Genomic DNA, 17,953 nt, shown 5'->3' on the forward strand with positions numbered 1-17,953 from the left:
GGGGGTGGGTGGGGTGGAGAAGCAAAGGTTTGAGTCAGGGCGTCGCTATTTGGATTTTATTCTACAGCCCGATAGAGAATTCTTGGAGGGTTTTGAATGTCTGTGACGTTTATTTTAATGATAATAACCTCTATGGAAAGCTTCTGTTTCAGGTGCTGTGTTGCGAGTTTTGTGGTTATTATTTGATCTCATTGCCTCCTCCCCGCGATCCTGTGAAATAGGTCTTGTTATTCCCATTTGCCAACAGAGGAAACGGGCTTGAGCAGATTAGGTGACTGTGATCCAGGACTTACAGCTAGAAAGTGGCTGGGCTAGAAATCGAAGCCCCGATCTGTCTAATTCTAAACCCACACGTTAAAATGCTACGTTTATGCTTTAGAAGAAAGGACTGGGGTCCGGGAGAGCGTAGTTTACCCATCCATTCCCACCTTGCATTTTCTCAGCTGCTTCGTGAGTGATTCAAGGTGGCTCAAGAGTGAGGTCCCCGGAGAGAGCTGGGCGGAGGGATGGAGGCCTTCCAGGCAGCACTGCATCCCAGAGGCATTGACGGGGGCGCCTGGCCGCAGAGAGGACGCTGTGGGCGAACCAGAAGTCACTGTCATCCTCACTGTCATCGTGGGGCGGGTCAGGTCTTAGCAGAGCTGTGAGCAGCCCTGGTGTCCTCCTTCCAGAGGAATGTGAACGGACTGGATTGTCTGGAGAGGAGCAGGAAGAAGGGCTTGAGGCAGCGGAAGGGCAGGCCTGGCTGGGACGCCTGCCTAGGGCCGCCTGTCTGGGAGCGTGGGCAGGACCGAGGCGGCAGTGACGAGGCGGCTCTGATGGAGCGTGGCGCACTCGCTCTGGGTGGGTTGGGCTTCTCGGGCTGTACGTGTCTTAACTCATGTATTCCTCCCGAGCTGCTGGGAGCCGTGCTGTGATCATCCTCACAGAGCGAGGAACTGAAGCAGGAAAGTAACTTGCTAAGGGCACAGGGCCGGTGAGCGATGGGCCGGGATGCGCCCCGGCTGCTGCCTGGAGAGCTTGGCTTTGGGGTCATGTGGCTGCTGCCTTCAGCCTCCTGCTCTGTGAGCCCAGAGCCTGGGCCATTGCTTAGAGAAGGAGCAAGAAACAGCCCCAGCAGCTGCTTTCCTCAAAGCCGGCTCCCACGTGGGAGACAGAGTTCCGCTCACTGTTCTCCGAGGCAGAGGGGATCGGTCAGAAGAAAGGGCCCACTCTTGTGGGGGGTGGAGCTTCAGAGCTGGATATGTGAGGTGGTTTTGGAAGGAGTAAGTCTCTAGAGAATTTAAAAATGATATCTTATTTTTACTTTAAAAATATATATTTTTATTGATGTCAGAGAGGAAGAGAGAGGGAGAGGGAAAGAAACATCAATGATGAGAGAGAACAATCCATCGGCTGCCTCCTGCACGCCCCCTACTGGGGATCGAGCCCACAACCTGGCATGTGTCCTGACCGAGAATCGAACTGTGTCTCCTGGTTTATCAGACACATCAGTTAGTTGCCTCTCCCACTTGCCCCAATGGGGGCTGGGGAACCTGCAACTGAGGTACCTGAGGAATCGAACCCATGATCCTTCGGTCTGCAGGCTGACACTCTAACCACTGGGCAACTGGCCAGGGCTTTTATTTTTACACTAGGGGCCCAGTGCATGCATTTGTGCACCTTGAAAGGAACTGTGGGCCACAGTGGGCACAGGGGCAGGTCTTGACCCATCCTCTGTGCCCCGCCCGGCCCCTCCTGCCATGGCCCCTGGTCCCCTGTCTGCCAGCACCCCCATTGCTGCTACTCCCATGTGCTAACGGCGGCGGCCCCGCTCACACCCGCTGACAGCGCGGAGCGATGGGGGCTGGTACCAGCAGCAGGTGCGAGTGGCAGCTGCTGCCCCGATCACCCCTCAGGAGCAGGGGGCAGTGGAGGAGCCCGCAGAGACAATCTGGGCCAGCAGCCGCCGCTTCCACCTGCTGACGGCACCAAGCGATTGGGACTGGCGCTGGGTGCCAGCAGCAGGTGTGAGTGGGGCTGGCGCCAATAGCAGGTGTGAGTGCCTAGCAGGACCATGACACACAGAAGCACAGAATTTTCAGTAACCACCAGAGGCATACCCCGATGACAGTGACCAGTGCCCCACCTTGGTCTGGCAACCCTGCTCACCTGCTCCACCATTCTGCCATGGCCAATGGCCACCATGTTCCAGCGCACGTCATATAAACCAGTTGGTCGGTTGTTCGGTTGTTCCGCCATTCGGACTATTTGCATATTAGGGTTTTATATATAGATAGATATTTAAACCTCAAAATGCCTAAACACAAGTGTAAATGTTTTGATGACTTTTATGAACAGTGGACATTTATTAAATGAGGAACAAGTCCTTCTAAAGCTTTGTGTGCAGTATGCAATACTTCATTCAATATAGATATAAACAGCATATACTAAAGGCTGAGCATGAGAGATGAACCTGGTATGATTTCCTCAATGAGTACCAATGACAGTGAAAAAAACAACAACACTTTTTTATTGAGAAATTCCGATAAAGAAAATAGAACAGTCATGGTAGAAGTTTTAATGACCTTCTACACTATGAAAGGCATTACTCTTTCATCTCAAATGACTGTTTGAATGTACTATCAAAAGTATTTCCTGATTTCAAAATTGCAAGCGAATTTCAAAGTGCTTGCATAAAAATGGTAATAGTACCCTTTAATATTACAGAGATCATCAAAGATCAAAGTGGTAAATCTAAATCATCCATTCTAAAATATCTAAATATTTTTACAGCATGGCCATAGAAGCAGTTGATGACAATGCAGGAAAACATTTTTCCTTTGCCTGTGCAATAGTTTTCTTATGAAAAAGGTTTGGTATTATGAGTAAAATACCTTCAGATGAAACTTCAGAAACAGAAAGCTTTTGCAGAGACTTTTTGAGTTAGCAGCGAGTAAGAAAAATCACTGGTATTTGTACTTTGGTGGACATTTGTACATAAGTGCAAAGTTTATTCAAAGTTGAAGCAGAACATAAATTATTCTATTGAAAATGTTAACAATACTTCTCATATCATGCACAATTCTACTCAAATAGCATCTGGTGTCCTTTCTATTGACATTGAAGTAATTGGCATAAAATTATTCTCTTACTGCAGCATTTATATGGTTTGAACTTAAAAAATTTATTTTTGTGATTTTTTAGCATCCAATATTCTTCAATTTTCTCTCATTCAAAAATACATTGACTCTCTTCAACAAATACAGTTGAATGGCTCTTCGGGTTTTTCTTTTAAACACGAAATTCATACAACATGAAGTAAAGACCCTCAAATTTCTTTTGACTTTTTAATAATCCATTGAATGACGCTTACTTATTTCTGGCTTTGTCTGGAAGGTCTCCCGGTTTAATTAGCATATTTCCCTTTTATTAGTTTAGGTGGGAGATGGCGATGTAACCATGAAACGACGTACGTTGAGTCCAACGTAACCCGAGGACTGCCTGCAGATAGATAGATTTTAGAATGCATTAGGTTGTTTTGTTTTCCTCCCCCTAGTTTACTTTTAAAATTTTCTTTTCTTTAATATATTTTATTGATTTCAGAGAGGAAGAGAAAGGGAGAGAGATAGAAACATCAATGATGAGAGAGAATCGTTGATTGGCTGCCTCCTGCAGGCCCCCCACTGGGGATCCAGCCTGCAACCCAAGCTTGTGACCTTGACCAGAGTCGAACACGGGACCCTTCAGCCTGCAGGCCGACACTCTATCCACTGAGTCAAACCGGCTAGGGTGCCCTGGTTTACTTTTAGTGGATGTGTGAGTCATTAACCAGCTTTAAGACCGAAAAACCAAAACAAAGCTAGATAGAACCTTAGGGCAGTTTTATATGATTTTTTGAAAAACAAACAAACAAAACACACATACACACACAAACCAAAAAATAAAGTCCTGTTTTTTTTTTCCTATTCGCACTGTGCCGGTGGTTGAGGCAGTGGCAGCTGCAGGTTGCAGCCACGCTGTCCTGGGGGAAGTCCCTCAGACCACAATAGCGACACGTTCCTGGAGGAGTGTGAGGGGCGTGGGTGGTGGTGCCGCTTGGCGTGCTGTGGGCTGACCCACTTGTTCGCACCAGTCCAGCCACGCATCTGTGTTTGGGAAAACCCACTTTTACAGTTTCACCCAGCATTCCTCCTACGACTTCATGTTGTAAAACGACAAAAACACTGCCCGTGATGGACGTGGATGTCCACGCCTGGTCCCCGGGCTGGCACGGGGAGGTGTTCGTTGCGATAGTGTTTATGAGAGCCTGAAAAACGATAAGTAGCACGTTTATATCGTTCAGTCATCTCTATATTCCAAATGAACACATTTCCAATGTCTGGCTTGCTTTGATCAGGTGTTCACACGGTCCTCACCTTGGAGATTAAAGTGGATGCGCATGTCCGGGGTTACGTTGGAGAGAAGATCAAGTTGAAATGCTTTTTCAAGTCGACGTCGTCTGTCACTGACAAGCTCACCATAGATTGGACCTACCGGCCCCCCAGCAGCAGCCGCACAGAGTCAGTAAGTGTGTGGCAAACAGCTGTCCTCGCGTCTCCTGTGCTCCGCAGCTGGGGACCCTTTCACCTCGAGTCCAGGCGCCCCTCCACCGTCCGTCTCAGACTGGAGGATGTGCGTCAGCTGCCCGACCGTCGCTGGGTCACATGAGGCTGTTCATTCTTCGCTGCAAGAGTTGCAAATAAGCGACAGGAAAGAGCTCGTCCCAAGTTCAGAGGACATGTGGCTGGACGTGCTCCCTCTTGGTGGTTTCTGTTGGCCTGGCTTCATAGCTTCGTTTTCAGGTTCCGTGTGCTCAGTGGTCCTGCAGGACCGGTGGGGAGAAAGGTTCTCTGGGTCCCAGCGCAGGCATCCCTCTCTCACAGCTGCTCACGTCCTGCCGCCCAGGTGGCCTCAGTGGGCGTGTCTGCTCTGGACCTGTGCTCTGTGGATCCGCTGGCGGCGCCCGTAGTGTAAACCTCAGCACTGATTTAGGTGGTTCCTTTGATGACTGACAGATGCTGTCGGTGACAGATGGTCTGTTAATAGTAGGAGCAGTATCCTTGTGTCACATATAGACTGCATTTATGGTTCAGATCCCATGTGGAGGTCTAGTTAAAAAGCCCTTTCTCTTGCCCTGGCTGGTTTGGCTCCGTGGATAGAGGGTCGGCCCTTGGACTGAAGGGTCCCAGGTTCGATTCCGGTCAAGGGCACGTACCTCGGTTAAAGACTCCTCCTGGCCTGGGCCCTAGTCGGGGCATGTGCAGGAGGCAACCAATCGACGAGTCTCTCTCACAATGATGTTATTCTCTGTCTTTTCCTCTCTCTCTATAAAAGATCAATGGAAAAATATCCTCGGGTGAGGATTAACAACAACAAACAAACAAACAAACCCCCTTGTTATGTCTCCAGCAGCACCCTCAGCTCAGGGTAGCTGCGGTCAGGAATGTGGATGTCAGCTGTGTATAGGACTGTAGTATTGGAAGTCCCTTTAATCTGCTTTCCTGTTTCCTTCATTGGGAAAACTTTCCGATTGATTTTAACGTGTAGCTTTGCATTTTGTGTTAGGAGTCCTTGTTGAATGCCAGGAAGCTTGGGGTTAGGCAGGTGGCTCTGGTGAAGGAAACCAGGCTGTATTCATGGTCCTTTTTTTCTTTAAATTTAAAATAGTTCACTTTATTTTGAGTGGTTGGAAACTGTGGCTGGCCTTGTTTCGCTCTGCCCCGGGGCCAAAAGTAGGACAGAAGAAGCAAGGGGGATTTTCTTGGGTCAGAAACCTCAGATGCAAACAGCAAGGGTTCTTGCGTGGCACTTCCTGTGAGCTGGTCAGGAAGCCCGTTCACCAGCTCGGAGTTCCTGGGCCTTTAAAGGCACACGAAGTGATGCTGCAGTTACGTGCTGGCAGACTAACCAGGATTTACACCTCAACTGAACTTGGAATTCGAGGTCACATCCGTCTCTAAGTGCACAGCAGGCCTTGTTTGGTCAGTAAGGAGTTTCAGACCCTTTCTTTTATGTTGATGCTGATCATCAGCAGTAGGTATTCTTTTTCTCTTTTAATCCTCACCCAAGGATATTTTCCCAGAAAGTGTAAGAGAGAGGGAAGGACAGAGAGAAATATCGAAACACATTGATTGGTTGCCTCCTGCATGATTGGTTGCCTCCTGCATGCGCTCTGACCAGGGCCTGGGCTGGGGAGGAGCCTGCAACCGAGATTCGTGACCTTGACTGGAATAGAGCCCGGGACCCTTTGATCTGCAGGCCAACACTCTATCCACTGAGCCACACGGGCCAGGGCAGCAGTAGGCATGCTCTGTGTCCCTTTGTGGAACACAGAGCACACACACGGGCTAGGGCAGCAGTAAGCATGCTCTGTGTCCCTTTGTGGAACACAGAGCACACATGTTGTTATTTATTAATGCCTGTGTTTCCCACCAGACTGCAGACTCCATGAGAGCAGGGCCCGTGCTTCTGTGGCTCCCATTATCTCCTTTGGCATAGCACACAGTAGGTGTGCAGTACGTAGTTGTTGGATGAATGCATGAACAAGGGACCCATAACTGATTCAGCATCTTCTCTGGGAAGTTGCTCTTCACAATTGGGCAGTGGTTCCGAAGTGGGGAGGTGCCAAGTAAGCAGAGAAAGGGGACAGCCAGACTCCCGCCTGAGATGATCGTGTGGTGTCGCAGGACCCGCCGGGCCACCAGCAGGTGCACGTAGGTGCTTTGCTGGGAAGCGCCCAGTCACCCTCCTGAGGCAGCGGTGTTGTGATTCAGCACACGCCTTACTTCCCTCTGCCCTTGGCCACAAGTAGGACTGAGTGCTGATCATGCATCAGCCGGACTTTTGTTAATTGCCAAGACAGGTAACTTGAGAGAGGCTCGGTTATATCATACCCTCCTGGTGATTTTGAAAATATACGGAAATCCCCCTGTTTCACTTACTGGCCATGGGCCTTTGATAACTCACTTAGTTTTTTGTTCTGGACCTTGTTTCCCTTTCTATAAATTTGGAAGAATTATACTTGCCCCAAATGTAGTTGTTATGAGGCTCAAATGGGCAAACGCATAGGAGTCATTTGTAAACCCTACAGTGTTAGACGAAGACTAGAGGCCTGGTGCATGAATTTGTGCACGGGTGGGGCCCAGCCTGCCCGCCCAGATCAGGCAGATGGGACTGGGCCGGCACGGGGGAGGGGTCTCCGGCGGTTGGCCGGCCCCACCCCCTGGTCGAACTCCCAGTCGAGGGGACAATTTGCATATTAGCCTTTTATTATATAGGATTAGATGCTACTTTGGAAAAGGGTTTCTCAACTTTGGCACTGCTGCCATTCTGAGCTGGAGGACTTTTTGTGGTGGAGGCTCTTCTAGGCATCATAGGATTTTATTTTATTTTTGTTTTTAAATCTATTTTTTTATTGATGTCAGATAGGAAGGGAGAGGGAGAAAGAGATAGAAACATCCATGATGAGAGAATCATTGATCGGCTGCCTCCTGCACGCCCCACACTGGGGATCGAGCCTGCAATTCAGGCGTGTGTCCTGACTGGGAATTGAACTGTGACCTTCTGGTTCATAGGTCGACGCTCAATCACTGAGCCACGCCGGCCGGGCCATCGTAGGATTTTAGTAAGATCCTGCCCTGCATCCACTGGATGGCAGCAGCACTCCCCCTGTTGCGACAAGCAAAACTGTCCCCAGACATTGCCCGGTGTCCTCTGAGGCGAGATCGCCCCCCTTCGAGAGCTCCTGCTTCAGGACTTGAGGGAGACATGGAAGAGGCTCCAGGGTGCGGGGGAAGCCTTCCGTCAGGCCTGCCTCTGTTTCCTTGGCCTCTGTGAACCTACAGGATGGAGGCAAACCAAGTATAAAACAGTGCTCAATGGAGAAGGCCCCTGACACACCTTATTTTACTTGAGACCTCTAAGCTTTCCGTTGTCGTTGCGTTTTTCGAATTAACTGTTTCTCTCCTGTGCTGCTTTCTTAGATTTTCCACTACCAGTCCTTCCAGTACCCCAGCACCGCAGGCACGTTTCGCGACCGGATCTCCTGGGTCGGAGACGTGTACAAAGGGGACGCGTCCATAAGCATAAGCAACCCCACCACCAGGGACAACGGGACCTTCAGCTGCGCCGTGAAGAACCCCCCAGACGTGCACCATAACATTCCCGCAACGGAGCTCACAGTCACAGAGAGGGGTGAGCCCACCGCCCTGAGGGGCTCACTGTCACAGAGAGGGGTGAGCCCACCGCCCTGAGGGGCTCACTGTCACAGAGAGGGGTGAGCCCACCGCCCTGAGGGGCTCACAGTCACAGAGAGGGGTGAGCCCACCGCCCTGAGGGGCTCACAGTCACAGAGAGGGGTGAGCCCACCGCCCTGAGGGGCTCACAGTCACAGAGAGGGGTGAGCCCACCGCCCTGAGGGGCTCACAGTCACAGAGAGGGGTGAGCCCACCGCCCTGAGGGGCTCACAGTCACAGAGAGGGGTGAGCCCACCGCCCTGAGGGGCTCACAGTCACAGAGAGGGGTGAGCCCACCGCCCTGAGGGGCTCACAGTCACAGAGAGGGGTGAGCCCACCGCCCTGAGGGGCTCACAGTCACAGAGAGGGGTGAGCCCACCGCCCTGAGGGGCTCACAGTCACAGAGAGGGGTGAGCCCACCGCCCTGAGGGGCTCACAGTCAGAGAGGGGTGAGCCCACCGCCCTGAGGGGCTCACAGTCAGAGAGGGGTGAGCCTCCTCCAGCCCCTGAGGGCGTGGGGCTGCGCTCTGGGGAGAGACCATGCCAGCGGAGCCACCTGTCTTAAGCCAGTTGAGTTGTCCATTAGGATGCACTTTTTAATCTTTATTCTACAAACCGACGTTTTTCTTTTTCCTTCTTTTGTGAATCCTCACCCGAGGATATTTTCCCATTGACTTTTAGAGAGAGTGGAAGGGAGGGAGGGAGAGACAGAGAAAGAGAGACATCGATGTGAGAGAGACGCATCAGAGAGATGCATCGATTGGTTGCCTCCCCCAGGTGCCCTGACTGGGGCCGGGAATCGAGCCTGCAGCCGAGGCATGAGCCCTTGACCAGAATCGAACCCGGGACCTTGCAGTCCGCAGGCCGATGCTGTATCCACTGAGCCACACCGCCTAGGGCCAAACTGAAGTCTTTCTTCAGATATTGTCATAGTTTCTCCATTTCTCTTTGTTGTTTTAGACTTCAGGTGACCAGGGGTCTTGTGAACAATGTGTGACAAATCCTTGAGTAAACGGAGGATGGTTATCTCTGTGAAGTAGAAGTCATCTGGTTTCCCTAATGTGTTCTCATCCTCAGTGATGAGACATGTACTTGCCTGGGTCCTGAAGAGGCCCCCTGCCCCGTGATGGAGGGTCCCCCCGCCCCGTGGTGGAGGCAGGGCCTTTGTGCTGTGAAGACCAGCAGTTGCCTTTCAGTGACAGGAGAACAGGCTAAGGACTCCCTTTTAATCTGCCTCACTTCCTGGGGACGAGTGGCATCCCAGCCCTTGGTTGGATTTGAACCGAAGGCTTAGAGATACAGGACTATCTGATTTTTTTAAAGACAATCACCCATACATTTCAAAGGCCTGAGCACCTTCCTCCTGGTGGTGGGAGCAGAAGTGACACAGTGTCTCTGGAAGACAGCTGGCAGTGTGAATCGGGTGTCTTAACGGTGGGCACTCTTCCATCTAGAATTCCGTTCAGAAAGTTACCTTAAAGAAATAGAGCTCAACATGAAGGTTTATGTACAAGGGTGATCATCATAATGTCATTCGTAACTTCAGAGAAGGGGGGGACTTGAATGTTCAGCACTCGAGGGCTGAGTCCGTAAACCACACGGCGATAGAATACTACGCAGCCATTAAAAAGGTCTCGCCTGGCGGTGTGGCTCAGCAGTTGAACGTCGACCCAGAAACCAAGAGGTCACCAGTTCGATTCCCGGTCAGGGCACATGCCCCAGTTGTGGGCTCGGTCCCCAGTGCAGGAGGTAGCCGATGGATGATGTTTGTCTCTATCTCTCTATCTCTCTCCCTTCCTCTATCTCTAAAAGCCAATAAAAAATATTTTTATGAAAGGTCAGATCTGGAAGGAACCTTTACTGACATATAAGGTACTTGTGTAGTAAGTAACTAGGGGTTGGGAATGATACATAAAATATGACTCACACTTTTAAAAACACGCACTGTCCTCCCTATTGCAGACCCTAGTCACGTGTCTTAGGAAGCAGATGGAATGGGTAGATGACAAAGCGTTACTCTAGGGCAGTGATGGCGAACCTATGACACGCGTGTCAGAGGTGACACGTGAACTCATTTTTTTGGTTGATTTTTCTTTGTTAAATGGCACTTAAATATATAAAATAAATATCAAAAATATAAGCCTTTGTTTCACTATGGTTGCAAATATCAAAAAATTTCTATATGTGACACGGCACCAGAGTTAAGTTAGGGTTTTTCAAAATGCTGACACTCCGAGCTCAAAAGGTTCGCCATCACTGGACTAGGTAGTAGGATTCCGGGTAAGTTTTTACCCGTTTTGCGTGTTTAGTTCTTACCTTTCTGTCTGTTGAAGCTATTCCTTTTGTTACGAGAAAAGTGTGAGTGCAAAAGTGAGACCCATCTCATGTCAAAGGAACATGTCTGCAGGGCCTCCTCTGCCTGCTCCTCCCGTAGGCTTCGGCACCATGCTGTCCTCCGTGGCTCTCCTCTCCATCCTCGTCTTCGTCCCCTCGGCGGTGGTGGTGGCTCTGCTGCTGGTGAGAATGGCGAGGAAGTCTGCGGGGCTGAGGAAGAGGAGCAAGTCCGGCTACAAGAAGTCGTCCATAGAGGTTTCAGATGAGTAAGTGCAGCCGGAGCCCCGAGCGGTGAACCCTAACCCTGTCAGATCCCTGCCTTGTGGACGGTGCCAGGCCCCTGCCTCCTTGCTTTTCTTACTCCCAGCTAAGCTTAGTTCTGCTGGTGAAATGTCCTTTTTTTATTTTTAATATGTTTTTTATTGTTGATAGTATTACAGATATCTCCTACCCTCCCTCCCACCCCCATTGGGCTATGCATGTAAGTATGTAAGTCCTTGGGTTTGTCTCTTCTCGCCCCACCCACATCGAGGTGCCAGTTGTCCCAGGCCTCCTGCTTCGGGTCTGATTTGGTTGGTCAAGTCCTTTTGCTCATTAGGTTCCTCAGTGAGACCACGTGACGTTTGTCTTCTCGGTTTGGTTTTTGAACTCTTCCCTCGAAGAGGCTAGTTCTGGGGAGCAGTACTGGACGGGAGGCTGAAAGTGAAACCTGGGGGCAGATTGGGGGAAAGGTGGGGGTGATAGCAGGTACGAGCTTCCTGCTCTGGAAATCAGACGATGGGTCCTTTGGTTCTGAACTTAAATTGTGAAGTAGATGCCTCGTTCCTTCAGAACCAGCAGGATTCCCACAGCCGCCGTGTTCCCGGCCACTTCCCGTGCGCTCCGCGTTCCAGCCACAGCGAGCTTCTGTCTTCTCTCCTCAAGCTGCACTCCGGGCACCCGTCTCCCGCCACACCCTCCTCTCTCCCCTGGGTCCCCTCCTCCTTTCCCTCTTTCGCTGGAACGCTCTTCCTCACCCTCCAAGACCCAGTGGCAACGTCCCTTCTCTTGAGTTTTCCTGAGCTTCAGAGGGAGGAGTCACTCCTCCTCTTTGCTCCACAGCAGTTACCTCCACTGTTCAAACCCTGGTGGCCTTGAATGCTGCGAGCTTCTACGGCTCAGCAGGCCTCTCACCCCAGGAGGCGGGGACACTCCCAGGGGCTGTGCTCTAGTGATGGCCTTGTCCCCCGCCCAGCACGAGGCCTCAGGCATGCCTGGTGCTCCGTACATTTCTAAAGGAGTGGCTGTGACCAGCTCCCATTTATTGAGCACTTACTATGTGCCAGGCACTGTGGTATGTGTTTGATGTGTATTTATTTTTCATTTACTCCTAACCACTGTGCTTTAAGCATAGATGTAATATCTGCATTTTATTATTTATTTTTATTTGTTAAAGCCAATAATTTTTTAAAATACATTTTTAAAATTGTTTTCAGAGAGAAAGGGAGAGGGAGAGGGAGAGATAGAAACATCAATGATGAGAGAGAATCATGTATCAGCTGCCTCCTGAACGCCTCACACTGGGGATGGAGCCTACAACGCAGGCATGTGCCCTGACGGGGAATCAAACCATGACCTTCTAGTTCATAGGTCGATGCTCAACCCCTGAGTCACGCCGGCCAGGCTAATATCTGCATTTTATAGATGAGGAAACAGTGCCGGAGCTGAAGTCACCTGCCAGGCACCCTGCCGAAGATGGCAGAGCCGGGTCTGACAGCAGAGCTGTGGACCTCAGTGCCTGCTGTGCCGTGCGGAGCCAGTGATGGTTTGGGGGGGGGGGGGGTGTCCTGTTTTGCAGCACTGACCAAGAGGAGGAAGACTGCATGGCGAGGCTCTGCGTCCGCTGTGCCGAGTGCTTGGTAAGCCACGCTCCTCTTCTGTGCCCTGTTCCTGGGTCGCTTCTTGGCTCATTTATGGGGACCCTTTGCCTTCGGTGGCCGCAGAGGGTCGTGCCGGTAGGTCCAGAGCATGGTGGCAACCGAGGTCTGTTAGGGTTCAGGGGAGTCCCTCAGCTCTGACGGTTGTGTTTTGTCTTCTGTCTCCTGGGCACAGTGGTGGCTTTGGACTGGGGTAGGGGCTCCGCGGCGCCGTCTCCGCTGGTGACGGGGACCTGCTGTTGGAGGGTGTCCTCTGCCCTGCGCTCACTCCAGGAGACTTGGACCGGCTGCATCCAGAGCCCGGAATCGAACTTTTCTGCAGACCCTCGGGTTTTTCCTTCATTACATGGCTTTCATTGCATCTTTTAAAAAAATATATTTTTATTGATTTCAGAGAGGAAGGGAGAGGGAGAGAGAGATAGAAACATCCATGATGAGAGAGAATCATTGATTGGCTGCTTCCTGCGCGCCCCACACTGGGGATCGAGCCCGCAACCCAGGCCTGTGCCCTGACCAGGAATCAAACTGTGATGCTTAGCCACTGAACCACACCGGCCGGGCATTGCATCTTTAAAATATTGCAAATTGTCTGAGGAATCACCTGGCATCTTGCTGTTTCTATAGCTGGACAACTTAGATCTTATTCATCAGCCTGTGGAACTGGTCCTTTTTAAAGAAACATAGATACCATCCAAACATTTTCTGATCTTGCTTTAACTGTTGTGGCTCACTGAATCAAAGCAGCTGAATTTGATACAAGTTCAATGTCATTTCCTTCAAGAATCGACTAATCTTTCTGGGCTTGAGATACTGAACAAGCAACGCCTGACCCCATTTGACCCCTGTGGGTGTACTTTCCCCCCAAGAAACTTCTGATTTCCACAAGAGAGCCATCCTCCCGAATCGACATTGATGGGGCAGTGCGTGTGCACAGACCTCATCTTGTCAGGGAAGCCCGTGTGACACCTCCACCACGTCTGCACGTGACTGCGGACGGTGCAAACGCCGGCCCTCTCTACTTCCCACCACACGTCAACCCGGAGCCTCTTCTCTTCCTTCCCAAGGAGACCGAGCTCTGCACGGAGGAGGTTCAAGTCCCTCCTCTGGTCTCTGGGGCCTCCCAGTAGCTGCGTCCCCATCAGAGTGAGAGCAGCATTTCCCAGGTGCCGACAGTCTGATGGTTGTAGGTTCTTACTTTCCATCACTTTGAGTATTTCTTGCCCTGGCCTCTGCCTGCATAGTTTTTGTTGAGAAGTCAGCTGACAGTCATATGGGCTCCCTTGCAGGTAACGAACTGCTTTTCTCTTGCTGCTTTTAAGAGTCTCTCTTTGTCTTTAATCCTTGGCATTTTAATTATGATGTGTCTTGGTGTGGGCCTCTTTGGGTTCCTCTTGTTTGGGCCTCTCTGTGCTTCCTGGACTTATAAGTCTATTTCTTTCACCAGGTTAAGCAACTTTTCTGTCACTATTTTTTCAAATAGGTTTTCAATTTCTTGCTCTCTATCTTCTCCTTCTGGCACCCCCATGATGTTTGTTTCCACTTTTGTTGGTCATTGTTGAAATTACCAGCCATCATTACCTAACAGATAAATCATAAGTAAGGATACAGAAAATAATAAGAAAGCACACTTAGTAGATAAATAATAATACAAGAATAAGCTGTTTTATGTGCTCACAACTGTGAAGCTCCTTTTGCCCACCCCTTTTTCTTCAGAGACATAATGTCATTTCTTGTAGACGTTGTAGGGATTGTAATGAGTTGGACATTTGTTTTTAATGAAATAGAATCCATTGGTGGTTTTTGACAGATTGTGAACTGATGTATGTTTTAAAAGGCTCGTTCTGGCTTCTGGGTTGAGCCTAGGTGGTAAGGGACCACGAAGGAACCAGCGAGCCCGGTTAGGAGACTTTAGCAACAATGCCAGTGAGAGGAGAGGGTGTTGGTTGGGGTCAGGGTGGTGGTGGTGAGAAGTGACTGTGTTCTGATTATAGTTTGAAGGTAAAGCCAGCGATGTTACTGGTGGGTTGCATGTCTGTGTGAAAGAATGAGGAGTCAAGGCCCTGGACTTGAACAAGGAGTAGAACAGAGTTGCTGCTTTCTAGTATGTACAACTCTGAGGGGCAACAGCTTTAGGAGGAAGAGCCAGAGCCTGGTTTGGGTGGATGGTGTTTGAAACACTTGTTAAACACCCAGGTGAGATGTGGAGTAGCAGTTGGTTCTCTAAGTATAAAGTTCAGAAGAGAGGTCTAGACTGGCGATACAGGCATAGGTGCCAATAGCAGACAGAGACTGGGAGAGCTGTTTCCACCCTGGAAATGAGTATAGACAGAGTGGACGCCCAAGGCCTGAGGCCTGGGCTTCTCCAAGGCGGGCAGAGTGGGGAGAGGAAGGGGAGTCAGCAAAGGAGGCTGGAAGGACTGTGCACTGAGGTACGGGAGGACCGGGGGAGTGGACTCTGGGGACCAGTGAAGAGAGTGTTTGAAAAGGAAAGAGAACGGGGTGCCAGTCGCTCTGAGTTGGGTTGAGTGACATGAGCGTTGATTCTTGGATGACCTGGGTTGTGAGGGTGATGGGTGACTTTGGCCAAAGCAGCTTCAGGGAAAGTGGGGTGAAAGCTGGACCAGGCATGTTGCTGGTTACACTGGGTGTACAGTGTTTCATGGGGTTTCCGTGGAGGGAGGCATCGAAATCGGGCACTAGGTGAGGGAGTGGGTGTTGAGAGTTGCTTTCCGTTTAAGATGGGAGAATTGAGAGCACATTTGTATGTGAGAGGAGAGGAAGTGGCAGGAAGGAAAAATAGGCTCTGCCCTTGAGAGGTAAGGGCCCTGGCGGACTCCAGGCGCTAGTGCGCCAGTGAAGACGTTGGCTTAGATAAGAGCAGGGCAGTATATCCTTCGGCAGAGCCGGGAAGGGCAAGTAGGTGGGCCTAGATGCAGGGGGTCGGTAACTATGGTGATGGGAGCTTGCGGAAGTTCACTACCGACTGCTTCTCTGTTCCCATGATGGGAGGAAGCAAGATCATCAGCTGCAAAGAGAGTGAGGAGGCGGCTTTGGAGGTTCGGGAGAGGGGAAGGTATGCGCAGTCATCTAGGAGAACAGGAGAATGAATGGCCTGCAGAAGTGTGGTGTGCGGGGAGCGCCAAACGGCCCGCTTGAGGTTCAAAGCAGTGAGTACAAGTTGGAATACGGGCGCTTAGCTTACCAAGAGCCAGGCAGTGTTTAGTGAGTTACAGACATGGTCTCATGCCGTTTTCGGAGCTGTTCTATGTGGTGTCAGTATTTTTATTATCCCCATTTTACAGATGAGGAAACTGAGGCTTAGAGAAGTTAAAGAGTGAGACTCAGGGTCACCCAGCCAGCAAGGGAATGAAACTCAGAGGGAGCCTGACTCCTGGCCTAAACGCCAGGCCACAGCCCTGCACGTTCTGCAGCCTCTGGGCGCCTTCCTATGAGTGCTGAGGTTTTAAAAAGTATTCGCCGAGGAAAAGGGAACGCTTAGGGTTTCAAAGCAGAAATTCGCCATGAGACCATGTAGGTGGATTGAGCCAGTGCCACCTCATGTTGATGTTGCCCCAAACTGGGTTCCTTTGGGGGGTCCTAATGTGTGGCCATTGGCTAAATTCTGACTCTAATGATACTTCCCGTACTCACCGCAGCCGCTGCCCTTTCCTCTCCAGGACTCAGACTATGAGGACACGTACTGAGGGGAGTTTGCAGAACGTCAGGAGAATCACCGAATCACTGAGAAGCATCGCCCCCGGCACGGAAGCCCTCGGAGGAGTGGAGCCGGCCGGACAGTCGGGACGGAGGGCTCTGGAACCCATCAGTAAAGACTTTAGGGACCAGTTACTGACTGGCGATTTCCTGTTGGATTTATGAACTGCTCAGAAACTTGCAGAAGAGACTCCTAACGACCCCCTTAGTCACGCATCCTCTAATCGAATGAAGGAACCCTTTTCCTGAGGAGAGAGACTTTATTTCGCCGTGCTCTAGATGTATTACACCTTCTCTTCCCGTTATTTGAGGGAGAGCCCTACCTGTTAGCCACACTGCTGATGCCAGAGCCTTTTATTTGGAAGGAAATGGAGCTCGGGGTTCCTGATGTGCTGGCGGACGGGACGCGTTGGGGATAAGCGTTCTCTGGTTTTGCTCCGGGAACATTTTCAGCTGTGAGTGAGCACACGGCCTGCCCTCGCCGCTCAGCGACGCATCGGCAGTTATGTGGGCGACGTGGCGTGGACGGCATCTGCCTCCCTGGTGGTCGGACCAGGAGCCACGCTCTGACCCGGCTCCCCAGCGAAGTAAAGGGACAGGGGCGGCGAGGCAGAGGGAGGCCTTCCTTTTGTCCTGCCGGGCGCAGTTTGTCATTTCACTCTCTTACCGCTGGCTTCCTTCTTGACTTTTAAGATCCGAGGCAAGAAAAACCCTTCAGCAGATTCTGCGGGACTGTATAGAGTAATTTTACCGGTTATTTACAATGAAATATTCTTTTAACCCGTGTTACTCTTCAGAACGTCTTTGATTTCTAAAATGCACCAAGTCTGCGTGAGCTGAGGCACTGACAGACTGTTGGTCTGTAACGTGGGAGACAGGGAAGTGGTGTTGTGCATAAGCTACACTCCCCCTTCTGGTCTCTGAGACCTTTCACCAGCGGCCCCCACTTCCTGCAGACGCCGCCTGGGGTTTCTCTAAGCCGTTAGGGAGTGTGCGGCCCGTCAGGAAGGACGACAGGCCGCCCCCTGTGCCAGAGCGATGGGTTCACGTCTCGGTTCTGACAGTGAAACGATGCCTCCTCCCATCTTCGCTTTCACAGGGCGGTCCCTCCACGCGCCTCCCAGGTGGCGGGCGGTGTCCCTAGGACGGCACCGTACACTGGACGTCATGAAAAACCACCTTTACAGTTTTTGCCCAGATCTGGTTATAAATTGTGGGTTGTTAGCTCTGCCTCTTGGGCTTGCCCCGCCCTCCTTTGCTATCCTGGTCCACAGATGAGAGTCTGGTTGGTTCGTAGACATCACGATGGACCCTGGTCGGGCGAGGAGGTCGAAGTGGCAAGGCAGGGTTCGCAGTTTACATTTCCAGCAGTTACACCTCCGTCTGGGCCTGCTTGGTGGGGAGGTGGTTGTCAGAGGCCGCTCACGGAGAGGAGAGCAGTGTGAACAGTAAGAAATCACGGGGCCACGGGGGGACTGCCAGATAGAGCTCTCACGGCGAGGCGGCCCTTCTGTGGGTCCTCGTTTCTCCGACAGCGAGCTGCTGTGACGGGAACCCCGCCAAGTCCACATCCCATTGAAGGAGGAACCTGTTTTCGCTGCGTTTGCTTGTCATTTCCTTCGGGCCTGTGTGGAGGGCAGGCCCGTGTGATATGTCTGTCACCTTAGACAAAAGGCCCTGGGGGTTCCGCAGTCATGTTGTTTTGTGGCCTTGGTCGTGGTTTGAACCAGTTCC

The 17,953-nt window shown here is 51.1% G+C and overlaps 1 protein-coding gene across 2 annotated transcripts in view; it reads left to right on the forward strand.

Annotated features, from left to right (window-relative positions):
- The window catches only part of MPZL3 (myelin protein zero-like 3), a 20,365-nt gene extending 4,059 nt beyond the window's left edge, over positions 1 to 16,306 (forward strand). The window contains exons 2-6 of one of the 2 annotated variants that reach the window (XM_014539161.1): positions 4,379 to 4,545; positions 8,004 to 8,214; positions 10,690 to 10,855; positions 12,427 to 12,487; positions 16,162 to 16,306. In XM_014539161.1, the coding sequence (XP_014394647.1) occupies positions 4,379 to 4,545; positions 8,004 to 8,214; positions 10,690 to 10,855; positions 12,427 to 12,487; positions 16,162 to 16,209 (653 nt within the window). In that variant the 3' untranslated portion in view covers positions 16,210 to 16,306. The remainder of the gene's footprint in view (positions 1 to 4,378; positions 4,546 to 8,003; positions 8,215 to 10,689; positions 10,856 to 12,426; positions 12,488 to 16,161) is intronic. The other variant, XM_014539163.1, reaches the window with a different exon arrangement.
- The last annotated feature ends 1,647 nt before the right edge of the window (positions 16,307 to 17,953 follow it).

This window comes from Myotis brandtii, unplaced genomic scaffold (genome assembly GCF_000412655.1).
Source record: "Myotis brandtii unplaced genomic scaffold, ASM41265v1 scaffold105, whole genome shotgun sequence".
Lineage (NCBI taxonomy): Eukaryota > Metazoa > Chordata > Mammalia > Chiroptera > Vespertilionidae > Myotis > Myotis brandtii.